This window comes from Anser cygnoides, chromosome 10 (assembly GCF_040182565.1).
Source record: "Anser cygnoides isolate HZ-2024a breed goose chromosome 10, Taihu_goose_T2T_genome, whole genome shotgun sequence".
Taxonomy (NCBI): Eukaryota; Metazoa; Chordata; class Aves; order Anseriformes; family Anatidae; genus Anser; species Anser cygnoides.
In genome coordinates this window covers 4,094,344-4,107,556 of record NC_089882.1, presented here as the reverse complement: position 1 = coordinate 4,107,556, position 13,213 = coordinate 4,094,344, and the positions used below count along the sequence as shown (strand labels likewise).

General features: G+C 43.1%; 1 protein-coding gene across 12 annotated transcripts in view; it reads left to right on the top strand.

Moving 5' to 3' along the window:
• Positions 1-13,213, top strand: part of ITPR1 (inositol 1,4,5-trisphosphate receptor type 1) — a 169,987-nt gene that overhangs the window by 69,027 nt on the left and 87,747 nt on the right. For all 12 annotated transcript variants that reach the window (XM_067003328.1, XM_067003326.1, XM_067003334.1 and 9 more), the window contains 11 exons: positions 1,271-1,409; positions 3,025-3,079; positions 4,318-4,483; positions 4,584-4,754; positions 6,231-6,296; positions 7,192-7,329; positions 8,890-9,015; positions 9,372-9,572; positions 11,086-11,337; positions 11,873-11,998; positions 12,713-12,841. In XM_067003328.1, the coding sequence (XP_066859429.1) occupies positions 1,271-1,409; positions 3,025-3,079; positions 4,318-4,483; positions 4,584-4,754; positions 6,231-6,296; positions 7,192-7,329; positions 8,890-9,015; positions 9,372-9,572; positions 11,086-11,337; positions 11,873-11,998; positions 12,713-12,841 (1,569 nt within the window). The remainder of the gene's footprint in view (positions 1-1,270; positions 1,410-3,024; positions 3,080-4,317; positions 4,484-4,583; positions 4,755-6,230; positions 6,297-7,191; positions 7,330-8,889; positions 9,016-9,371; positions 9,573-11,085; positions 11,338-11,872; positions 11,999-12,712; positions 12,842-13,213) is intronic.

The following is a 13,213-nucleotide window of genomic DNA, read 5'->3' as shown; positions in this document are numbered from 1 at the left end:
TGAGTCAGCAGTGGACTTCTGCGTATGACAGAAGTGTAACAGTGACTTGTAAATATCTGATCTGCTGAAGTGGAGAGCTCATAGTCCCCCTGCTGTCATTATAGTTTCTCTAAATCCCCAGGAACAACTTGTTAGGTGTCCCAAGGAAGGGAGTTATACTTGATACTTCTCTCTGTATAGCTGTCGGCCTGAGTGGTGTTTTACGCATGCACCAGCCTCTTGCAGCCTCCTCCATCTTTGCCTGGCTTTTTCCACTTGTTCACTCCTAAGGCTTCAGAACACAAAGACAAAAGTTTTTTTTCCCCTTTTCCACAGCTCTGTCTTGATCTTTTTGTGTTGGTGACACAAAATTGCTATGCTGAAATCCCTCTTCCCTCCCTCACTGTACAAGTCCCTGTTCTGTTCAGTAACTTCATGGGCAAGTTCACGTAGGCCAAAATGCTGCAAAAGGCGTGTGGGCGAAGTACACAAGGCAGCAGGAACGCCGTGGTGTACCTTCCCTGTGCCCTCTGTGGGAGGTTTTGCACGTAGCTGGATTTGGGGTCGTGCCCTTCCGCTCAGCAACAGATGCAGCATGCAGGGGAGGCTTGATTCACTTCCTTTCACCATTTCTAATTTTAGTTAAACTCAGAACTGCTCTCATATGGCCTGGCATGTTGCAGCAGGGTATTTTAATGTGCCAGTGTTCCCCCTGTTACCATGGGTTATTAAAACTGGCGTTAAGCATTTTCCCCTGAATTGCAGATAACTGCAAGTGCTCTCTGCATTGTACTTTGTTCCTCAAGAAAATTGTTAAGATTTAATTGTAAAGCACTGAGAAGGAGATGGCTGAGCTGTACTAGCTCGTGCCGATGACACCCCCAGCACACCTGAAGTGCCCCCTGTTGGGCTGCAGCAGGCTGTGGGGCTCTGCTCGGGGCAGTGACCTGGCTCTGGAGTTCGGGTTCAGAACAGAGAGAGAAACGCTTTCCTCGTCGCGGGGGGAGGCAGTGTGAGGGTGCATGCATTGGACAGTAATAAGGGATCAAAACTCTGTCAAAGTCTTTTACCTGTAAGTATCCACATTGAAGTTGCTGAAAAAAAACTGTATTCTGGGGATTTTAAAACAAAACAAAACAAAACCCTTTTGTGTACCTCTTTTCCAAGTTAAATCCACGTTTTTACTGTGGTGATCTTGTGTGTTGGTATCACTGCATTTTGCATAAGTTGTGTGTATGTGTGCTGGAAGCAGGCAAGTTATTGCAACGTTTCTACTACTTTATATCACTAGTTTATTTTGAATGTGAGATTGGACTACAGAATCTCCTGCCTACTTTGTATATTTAAACATGAATTCGATGAAAGCAATGCCCAGATGACTGAATCGCCCACTGGAAGCAGCAATCAAGAAGTGCCAGCAAATGTACCAGGTTAGTCACTTTGCAAAGAATAAGTTCATGTATGTTAGGGAAGGCTCTTTAATCTTAGAGTTGCCAACTGAATAATTGATTCAGGTTCTTGCTTTGGCATATGACGAGTGGTCCCACTGAAGCAGTGGTCATGTCTTGTCATGTACTGTGCTCTGTCCCCCCAAAAATGCCAGCAGCAAACACCACTGTCATGTGAATCTGATTCCCATATCCATTTCCCCTGTGCTGATTCCTCTACGCACCAAAACTTTTATTCCCCAAAAGTACTGTGGGAAGGAAAGGTATCAGAGGTTACCCTGTGTCAGTACTGATAGACAAGGGTATGTCAGTAAGCTTGTCGATGACCAGTGTTCTTAACTGAAAGCAGGATAGTTGGTGCATTGGGTAGATGTAGTGCTGTTAATTGCTGTACCACTATCCATGGAAAAAAGCATTCTGTAGTTAAGACCTGCACCATGAAAAATCTCTGGATTTTAAAAGGGCAGCTTATTAGACAGCAAACAGTTTTTCTCACTTGATTTGGGGACTGTATCCCTAGATGTAACAGGGAAAGATAAGAAAAATGTGTTTTAGACGTCAAGTCTTCAAAGGAAAGACTACTTCTTTTGATCTCACTTCAAAGGGGTTGTGTTTACTTTTTTTTTTTCCTTGGACTGCATGTCCAGCAGCCCCCCAGGGTACCAAGGCCTTCAAAACGGGCTGGTTGGGGAGCACAAGAGCTCTTTCTGTCAGCTAAACTTTGGAGGAAAGGGGGGAGCAGATGTTTTTGGCAAAGATGTTAAATCCGTATGCTCTCTTTCCATTCCATTTGGAAATGGTTGTGAAAGATTCAGAGCTCCAAGTCTAAAGCATCTGGGCTCAGACCAGGGTCAGACATCAGTAGTCTGTCTATTTTGTACTCGCCATCAGTGGGTTTTTATTCAAAATTTCCTTCTAATTTCATTGCCCCTTGTGCCCAATGGCAGGTCTTGTCCTTTAACTATTTCATAGATCAGTAAGCCCAGTGAATTCAGACCAAGATGCCCTTTGTCATTTCTGCTGGTTGGAGTGCTGGGGCAGCAGAGAGGGAAGAACTGCATGTTTGTGCAGCATGTAGCTGAGAAATGTCCAGGGGAAAAAAAAGCCAAACACATTTTACTATTTTTTCTTTTGTATTTTGGAAGATAAGTCATTGCCAATGCGATAATATTTACTTTACACTGGAAAATATAAAGCCCTTTTTATTGACCAAGCCACAGGGGTATGGTTGTCACTGCTGAATGTAATGCTTTGGAACTTAGAGCTGAAGCTTGGTGTGTCTTGTGAGTGGCCCCTCTGAATGACAACGTTTCCCATCAGTGTCCTGGAACAATGCTGGTAAAATCTAAAAATAGACGAGAAGAATAACCCTGGATGTTGCTGAAGTGATTGTGCAGTTTAATTTGTGAGCTGATGGCGGGTTAATTTATTGTCTTGTTATCTTAGCAAACTGCTTCAGTAATCTGTGCTCCTTTCAGCTCGTGATGACCCTCTTGCTCACACCTACATCACTTCTTGCAGTTCGAAATGTTTTTAGGCTGCAAAAACATCTCTGGTGCAACTCTGACATAACGTTTGCCTGTTCTTATTTTCTCAGGAGCCCTGGACTTTGAGCATATTGAAGAACAAGCTGAAGGGATCTTTGGTGGAAGGAAAGTATCACTTCAGTAGTGCTAATTGAAGTGTAGCTCAGCGGTGCCCAGGCTGCAGCCCCAAGCGTGCTCATAAGGGGGGGGACTGCAGTTGCAATTGAGGTGGTAAATGGGAAAAGATTGGAAACAGCTGCCCCACTCAATTACTTAGGCTTCATTTTCCTGAAATGCCTTTGATACAGCTTAAAGTAATGTCCATTTGAATTAAAAGCCATGGATAAGGCACAGGTGGTCCTTCAGTCAAAAAAGATCTTCATTGGAGTGCTTCACTTGTAAGGATGAAAGCAAAGTTGGAGGACTAGTGCATCTCAGCCGAGTGCTGCTTTAAAATCTTAGAGAAAAGTTTGTGTGGGCAAGGATTGGAACTTCTAAGACAGGTATCTACTTAGCCATGCCTTTTTTTTTTAAATGCAGCATTAGACTGTGCAAGACACAGCAAGCTGTGTCTTCAGTACCTGTTTTCTTTCTGGAGTTGCTTATGCCCTTCCTTTAACCACGGGATGATTAGTCAGTGACAGGCTTCAAGTACTTGAGCTATCCTGATATTCTGCCCGCTCTGTGTTGAAGCCCTGTGAAGGTGTCTATTCTAACAGTCCTTAGCTGCTTGGAGAGCTGCAGTTCTTTTCTATAAACCTCAGATAACTGTTTTCTTAAATGGGGAGGGAGAGAGATTCGTTTACCGAATTAATAACCAGAATTTGTAGTGCAAGTGTGCAGGCTCAGTTGGAAGCAGAATTTGGGAAAGATTCAGAGTAACTGATAAAGAAAAAATAGGTAGTTTATCATCTTCTGAAAAGAAGTGCAGAGGAAAGAGCAAAGAAGAGGGTTGTAAGTGCTTGACATAATTAGCTTTGCAACGGTGATATTGAGGAAGGGTTGTATTTTGTGGGTAGAAAAGGCAGTATTAGGAATGCTCAAGAACTATTTGAGTAATAGCATAAGACTGACATAGGGCTGAATAACTAGTCATAATTTGTCCATGAAAAAGTTAGAAACTGTATGCTGAGTGAACCATGAGTAATGAATTTCTGGAAGTCTTACGATTAAGAAGCACATGGAAAAAAAAAAACAAACAAACAAACACCAACCTCTTATATTTTAAGGTAACGTTTGATTGGACAAATGCCTTACTTATTTCAAAATAAGAAAAAAGTTTTCCACCACGGGAGGCTGGACTTCAGGAACCTGCTGGGATGTTAGGCCCAATATGACAGTTAATTCCTATGCTTTGTTTTCAGTGAGGAGAATACGCCGCTGGATTTGGATGATCATGGTGGCAGAACATTTCTCAGAGTTTTGTTGCATTTAACGATGCACGACTATCCTCCTCTGGTGTCTGGGGCACTTCAGCTGCTCTTCCGGCACTTCAGTCAGAGACAAGAAGTCCTTCAAGCTTTTAAGCAGGTATGTGCGTGTATTAAGAACGTTATTCCTCATCTGAATGTGTATATTGCAGTTTAAAAATAAATCCTTTTGTGCAACTAATGGATTGCATTCATATAAGGTTCAACTGCTTGTTACCAGCCAAGATGTTGACAACTACAAGCAGATAAAACAAGATTTGGACCAGCTGAGGTCTATTGTGGAAAAATCGGAGCTTTGGGTATACAAAGGCCAGGGTCCCGATGAGGTGATGGATGGAGTGCAAGGAGAAAATGAACACAAGAAAAAAGAGGTAATTAGGTTGTGCTTCCCAAAATTCATATGCTAATGTTTTCTGAAAGTGTAACTGCTCCCAGAACTGTGAGTACAAAAAGTATCCCTTCTGCATGCTGCATAGCTTGGGGAGGCTGTTTGCATTGCTGTTAGAATAAGGCAAGAATAAGAGGAAAGCTTGGACCAGCGGATGCCAGTTAGTCTTGGGTAGAAACTGCTCAGAATTAGCAGCTGCTGTAGTGTCATCTTTAGGCCCTAACAGAGCAGTTGGTTTGGGTTTTGCTGTGCCACTTGTGTCGTCCTTGCAGCACTGGGAGACTGCGTGACTTCTTTGGGTGGTCAGCCAGCAGAGGACAGCTGCGAATGGTTTGGGTGATGCTACGCTGTGATTCACAATGCACGTGTGCTGGTGCGGCGTTTGAGAACTGGGAAGGGCAGCAGAGAAGTGGCAAGAGGGCTCTGGGGCAGGTGCAGGCAGGGGCTGCAGTGCAGATCCCAGGGAGAGGGGGCAGCAGTGCGTTGTGCAGCAGTGCATCGGGCAGCTGTGCCTGGTCTCTGCGAGGGCACTGGCAGCACCAGCTGCTGTGCGGAGGCACAGTGGGGACACCCAGGTGCCTGCACCCAAAGGAAGTCATATGGACCATCCTTTTAACACATTTGATTTTTTCCATATCCTTTGGCTAAATTATTTGTATATGTAATGTGGGGTTGCTGTTTTTTTTACAACTCGTAGCTATTAATATGATGAATATTATTATATATAGTAAGCCCACAAGTGAAGCTAATGAATGCTGAGGTGAACACAATGTGCTAAAGCACTGCATCAAAACAAAATACAACACTCTAGAGAAAAGACTTGAAAAATCCCTGAATATTTCTTAGTTTCTGCAGTTTTGAGTATTCACTTCTATGAAATGGCAGAAGAGCACAGTGCTTAAGAACCGGGTAAATGCTGGTGCTTTATCACACCTGATAGTACTGCACTTCCCTGGCATGCACATCTGGCCTAGAACTAATTAAATGCTTCAATCTCAGTGTGACTGTAATCAGAAAACACTGGATGAGAGAATGCAAGAAATAATCCCTGGGATATGAATATTTATCATTGGAAGTAAATAAAAGTAATTTATTTGTCACTTTCCATGTGTGTAGTTAGGCATCTCCTGCTATCTGTAGGATGACAGTTTAATAATAGTAAAGGGGGAGAGAAAATAAGTTTTATGCGGTGGGGACTGGATTACAGATGGAACGTGCCAAGTGAAGGAAAGGACAGGAGGTTACTATCTCTAAAATTATCCCACCCTCATGTTATTTTATGTTATAGAGGTCAATGTGGGATGACAGGGTAACTGTGTGTTTTTCTGAGACTGTCAGCAAACTGAAGGATGACGCTCCTTTCCAGGAAGAGAGCAGTCACTAGCCTAGAACGGTAATTTTAGTCCTCATGAAGAGCGTACTATAAGCTGCTAATAAATTGTATGATTTTTATCCACAGGAAGGTCACAGCAAGTCACAGAAGCCTGAAAGTACTAGCAGCTACAACTACCGAGTAGTAAAAGAGGTAAAACTGTTTCTTGATAGTTAAATGGAAGTGTAAATGAGTAACTCAGCCCTGGAGAGCTGCAGTCAGAAGGAGACACCCAGGAAAGTCTGAGTCACTCTTCCATTGTGGAAACTATTTGCTGAGTAATAACATATCCCAGTTTGAATGAGAAGCCAGGAATATAATAAGCACAACATGTGTATTCTTTCCTAAAGAATGGATTAGTGAGAAATGCGACATTTTGTTGCTGTTTCAATGGTAACACAATATTTTTATTAAAGGCTATAAAGCAAGTAAGCAAGTCAAGAAGCTATTTAAATTGCTCTGTCCTGAGTAGTTTACATGCAAAAAGCTCTGTGCACTTGAAATTTAATTTCAAAAATACCAGACAAAGAGCATGCATTGGCGCTCCTGTCTTCTTAGGTAATGGGTTTTCTGCGGCACTGTGCTGCGGAGCCAGACGTTAGGTTCACTTTACACGGCTGAATTCCACAGGAGCGGTGCTAGTTAGAGCTGAAATGGATAGTGCCCAGGCCAGTAAACCACCAGATGTGATGATAGAGCTGTTGCCTCACTGCTTCCCTTGCCTGTGCCAGGGTGATGAAAGACTGCCCTGGCTGCTGCGTCTCCAGGAGGGTGGCGAGGGGGTGGCAGACACCGCAGCTGCCTCCTGCCCTGACGTTTCCCAAAGGCTCTCATCTCCAGCCTGGTCCTTCCGCATCTCTGCTGTTGTTGCAGGAGCAGGCAGGCTTTAGCCCAGTCTTTGCTCCTCATCTTGAGACCACAAAACTTGATTTTGCTGCCTAGAGTCGCTGTGGTTCATGCAGATGTGTGTTCTGACGTTAGTTCTCTCCGAGAGCCACCTGGCATGTTCTGAAATAAAACCCAGTTCTAAAGCAAGTCTCTTCTCCAGATCCTGCTTCGACTTAGCAAGCTGTGTGTGCAGGAGAGTGCCTCTGTCAGGAAGAGCCGGAAGCAGCAGCAGCGGCTTCTGAGGAACATGGGAGCGCACGCGGTTGTGCTTGAGTTGCTGCAGATCCCTTACGAAAAGGTTGGGTTTCTGTACAGCTATTGCCTTACTTCGTGTTACATTGATGGGTTTTTAACACCTCATCTGAATCTTCCTGAAACTTCTACCTTTTTAACTGGATTCAAAGAAGCTATTTTAAATATCGAAATACCAAAACTAATTGAAAACCTATATAGGTTTTGTTTGCTTGAAGTCTTTGAATGTAGTGTTCTGTACTAATTTCTGAAGAAATGTTTGTCCATCGTAGCTCGGAGTAAGACCAAGGCTGAACTTTCAGCTTTCTATGGGAGGTGTGTTTTGCTGCCTTCAAGTTAAGCTGTCAGTGGAAGCAAGACGCTATTGCTACGCGGTAGCTGTATGGAAGCCATGCCGGGAGCACTAAGGGACATGCGGGAGCCTGCTCCCCTGTGGGATTTATCAGCAGGTCTGTCCAGTAGTTAGACATGAAACAGACGCCCCACCACCACACCTGTCTCCCAGTTACAGAGTCCCAAACTCCCTCTTAGGAATAAATAAATACCAACTGGCTCGAGACAAGGTCTGCAGTTCATAATTAACCCTGTCAGAGTGCCATGTAATGTCAGTGGTATGGTGTGGAACCCCCTCTGACCGTGCTGCTGTGCAGTTGGAGCTTGCACAGCACCGCATCGTGCTGATGGAGCACACCCCGAGTGCGTCACGTTGGCTGCCCATTAGTCACTGGTGACAGGTACTTATCATCGCACAGGTGAGGGAGCTTTTCCAGCTTACTCTCCTGTCATCTGTTCCAAACTCCACAGGTTTCTGAGAACCAGTCATTGCAGGCACTAGCTTTGAGAAATGTTAAACTAAGTCTCATGCTGTCCTGCTTCATATTTTGCTAAAAAATCAGCAGAAGTAGCCCCTTCGATAGCTCTTGTCACCATTCTGTCCCATACTTACGAACACACTAGTGAACAGGCAGTATGGAAAGTGTTTCACCTTTGGAAATAGATGAAACTCCTTAAAAATAAAAGCAGACAGTAATTTTTCCAAACTGCGTTTTATACCATCAGTAATCTACGCTGATGTCAGAGGAGAGGCACTGATTCCTGAACTGTGCTTGGAAGCATGCAAGTAGTGTGCAGATTCCAGTAAATATAAATTGGGCTTAACTGTTGCAATAACAACTTTCCATCTCTTCTTTGCCATGAACTACCTTTCTGTCACTGCTGAAATGCATTTCAACAGAACATGGCAATTTTCCTCCGTAGCCCTAAGGTGATGATGTGTGGTTTGGCCAGTGCACTGGTATGTTCAGAAGTGTAAAAGTGACTAAAGCACGTTGCTGGCAGGCTTGGTCATAGGGTATGCAATTTTAGAGAATAAACTACTGTAATTTCTATTATGGTCTTTATTTTTGATGATCTTTAGAACTGCGAAGCAGGCCAAACTCATCCCTAATGTCTGTGAACTGGGTGGAGGTTTGTTTTTCTTTGGAGTGTGAGAGAGACGTGACAGTTCTCTTGCAGAGCTGGAGCTGAGACTCATCTAGTTAGTGCTCACCTGAAAGTGAACCTTCGGATTCTTTTTAACCCCATCTTATTTGTCATGCAATCACAGGCTGAAGACACAAGGATGCAGGAGATAATGAAGCTTGCACACGAGTTTTTGCAGAACTTTTGTGCTGGGAACCAACAGAACCAGGCATTGCTGCACAAGCACATAAACCTGTTTCTTAACCCAGGGGTAAGAACAACCTCATGCCGTAATTTTTTTTCCATCAAGAAAAAAGAATGGATTGTCCTTGGTGATTGCCTCTGGGCCTGTTCTGTTGCAAGACCAGTTGAAGGGGTCACATTTCGTTTTCCTTCTAAAGCCTTGAAATTTTGTTTAGGACCATTTCAGTGAAGAAAGTTCAAGAGGCTGAAGTGGACTGAAAAAATAGGCGTAGATACAAGCCAATGTGTTGAAATATTAGGTCCTCAGAAATGTTCTGTTCAGTCCTGAACCCTGCAGGAGTGTTGACTTTATCCTGACCTCTCTGTGGATTTGGTGGTTTATTTACTTTCTAATTTCTTTCTTTGTTTTATCATCTTCCTTAGATTCTGGAAGCAGTAACAATGCAGCACATTTTCATGAACAATTTCCAGCTTTGCAGTGAGATTAATGAACGCGTCGTTCAGCACTTCGTCCACTGTATAGAAACACATGGCAGAAATGTTCAGTACATAAAGTTCCTGCAGACAATTGTCAAGGCGGAAGGAAAATTCATTAAGAAATGCCAAGATATGGTAATGGCTGAGGTGAGAGCTGCAGAGATTTGCGAGGTCTGAACAGAAGTTTTCACATACCATTTGGTGAAAATGACAAATTGATCCTCTCGCTTCTGGGACTGCCAAGAAGCTGACAGTTAGCTCTCACAATGCAAAAAGAGCATACAGCTACCAGAAAGCATAGACTTCTTGTGACCAAAAGCATTCTGAGCTCTTCACCTATAGATATAGAGAGTGGTTAGTTACTAATGATATTTGCAAGTTATTTTCCAGGCTTCTACAAAGCAGTATATAGGCAGGCTTGGTTTGAAGGAAGGCTGCCTTTCCACAGGAAAATTGGCAATAAGAGAAATAGTTTAATTTCAGCGTTCTAATGGAGAAGGAAAATTTTACCATGATAATAGAATAATTTGATGAGAATTTCTTTGTATCTTAAACAGCTGAACATGTAAGCCTTGGTAAGGGCTGAAGGAAGAAAAGACTGAGGGTCTTCAGCAATTTAGGCGTGTAGGTAACTGAAATCGGGTTGTCAGGATAGGAGAGGTAAGAAAAGGGTAAATAAGTCCCTTTAAGTGGGATATTTGTAGGTGATCAGTTTGACATTGTTTGTGTGTCTGGCATTTTTTTTTGGCCTCCTCGGCAGGGGGAGCCCAAGGATCAGATTTCTCAAGCTCCGGCTTCTGTGTATGTCAGTTTACTAGAGTAATCAGAGGTCTTCCATAGTTTGTAGTTCAGTTTAAAAGTGGTTTTGTGAGCTTTCCAACAAGGAGTTATGTTTGTAAAGATGCTCAGCACTTAGCTTTGACAGGGATCAGCAGCTGCTGAGGAAGAAGGGGTTGCCTTCTGCATTTTGTCTAGCTGATTGCCACAAGCTCTGCGTGGAAGGGTATCTCTGATCCCTACATTTGCATGCTAAGAAGTGCTCAGCCCCTGAGTAGGTCTCAACCTGCTTGCTGTCATTTCCTTCGTGGAGTTACAGGAGGTCTGAGCTACTCTGGAAATCTGGCCATCCAGATCTAAAATGTGAAGTTGGTAGAAATCTTCAGCGTGTGACTTAACATGTCACTTGCTAGTGCTGGAAGATTGATGATGTTTGTTCAGAAGGGCGGAATTACTGAGCCCTGCAGCCCTCCCATCCAGCATGCCCCTGAGGCGTTTCTCTGAACAAAATGGTCCGGCTACAGCTCTCTGTATTAAAAAGTCAGCTGAGGCAATGTACGTGAAATAAAAAAAAGCACAATGGAAAGTCACAAGCTTCTTGGCAAAACTTCTGTCTAGGCAGTCAGTTGGACTGACTTTGAAGTTCTTCAGCAGTTTAGAAGTGGTAAATTCTTTAAGAGAAATTGTCATACTTGAGCCATCTGCCCCATGAAGGAGAGCACAAGCGGAATGTCCAGCTGACTTGGTGGCTGCGCTTCTTAAGTTTCTAAGGAATAGCGAATTGGGATTTTCACTGTGACAGTCAGCCCACAGACTGGGGAGGATGCTGTGGGGAGATGCCCAGGCTTTGATCTGTTAATGGAGTGTTTTTCTTTCTTGTTAGCTGGTGAATGCAGGAGAAGACGTCCTAGTGTTCTACAATGACAGGGCCTCCTTCCAGACTTTGGTGCAGATGATGAGATCAGAAAGAGATCGGATGGATGAAAACAGCCCGCTGATGTACCACATCCACTTAGTAGAACTGCTTGCTGTGTGCACAGAAGGCAAAAATGTCTACACAGAAATAAAATGCAATTCCCTTCTTCCTCTGGATGACATTGTTAGGGTAGTAACCCATGAGGATTGCATACCTGAGGTGAGGGCTGTTTGGGGGCACTGGCCTTGTATGTATTTGAAATGTACTGACTTTGGGTGAGAGAGATTTGATGTTGAGTCTCTTGCCTGGGAAAGCTGGTGGGGCAGGTGAGCAGTACTTGTGAGCTGGGTGCTTGGGTACCATTCCTTTCCTGGTTTTGCCGTAGACAACCCCAGTAAATAGCTAAGCTAAATCCTTTCATACTTGTTTCCTTGCCCTTAAAATGGGGATGTGATGCTGTACTTCTTTTATAGGGTTCTAGAGGCAGAGAGGTTTATGGAGTATGCTGCTAACCTTGAACAGATGGTTCTGCAGAACTGGAAACGATTATTATGCTGACATTTTGTCTGCGATAATCCCAGTGTTTTTTTATTGGATGGTGTCTTTCTATTCATGGCATTAAATTTCACCAGTGCTTAAATGAAAAGAAGTAGTGGAGCTGCAGATGACTTATAGCAGTTTTTAATGTGACATTATATCCATTCGTGATACCATTCAAGTTTTTTTAATGGTAATTTTTTTCTTCCACTTTTAGGTTAAAATTGCATACATCAACTTCTTGAATCATTGCTATGTGGACACAGAAGTAGAAATGAAAGAGATTTACACCAGTAATCATATGTGGAAGCTATTTGAGAACTTCCTGGTTGACATCTGTCGGGTAATGATTTCCGTATCTGGGAACTGAATTCAGAAAGTTTAAATTAACCTATCTGGTGTATAGCAGTAAAAATAAGACATAGCAGTGCTGCATCGAGACAGTAAGCGCCCTAAACGCTGTGCTGCTTCATATTTATATTTGCCTTTTCCCTTGTGCCTGTGGATTTCATTAGTCATATTCCATGGAACGCATTAATATTTTCCTTTTAAAAAAATCAGAAAAGCCCCACACCCTACTCCTTTGTCTAATGCCTTTTTCTGTTCTGCCACCTGGCTTGCTTATTCTGGCTGTGATAGTTAACTTCTTCCCAAGCAATAGTCAATGTTTTTTTGGCAGGTCAGGACAAATTTTTTCCAAGCTTGGCATTTGTTTGTCCATGTGGCTTTTTGCCTGGGATTCCAAGTATTTCCCCATACGAAAGCATTACACCTCAGTCCTCCCGACCCTACTAGTTTCTTTCCTCTAAGGTACTCTTTCTTCCCCTCCCTCTTGAACATGCTATATGCCAACACATTAGAACACGTTAAAACAATAACAGTGTTGAGCTTCTGCCTATGCATGTGCTAGAAATACAAAGATACCAGTTTCATAAATATTGTCGTGACAGGGAATTGCACTGACTAGGCTGATGCAAAATCAAAAACTCCAGTCTGTAGCACTTATTAGACTACCTTGGTTGAGCTGTTTCTGATCCAATAATGAATTACCTTGCAGGCTTGTAACAACACCAGCGACAGAAAGCATGCTGACTCCATATTGGAGAAGTACGTTACAGAAATAGTGATGAGTATAGTCACCACTTTCTTCAGTTCCCCATTCTCTGATCAGAGCACTACTCTGCAGGTAGGAAAATGTAGAGACGTAAGAGTGAAGATGTATTGTCAATGCAGTGATGCTAATTCCGCTTTGGTTCTATTATCAGTTAAAAAGAGGCACACGGTGGGTCAAATGTATTCTTTGTGACCAAGATGTTTGTTTTTGCTGTAGAAATTGAAAGATTTGTATTATCAGAGTACAAACATTTTCCATGGAAGCTGTCACAACTTCATCAGTAAATTCAGTTCTGTACTGACATTGAGACCACGTAGAAACTCCCTCCAAAAGGCCTACATGTCATTGCCAGGTTCAGGGTGAGAAAATCACAGTGCAAGTAAGGCAATGAAGGTTTTAACCATGTTTTGTATTCCAGTTATATCTGAGGGGTCAGGCCCTCTT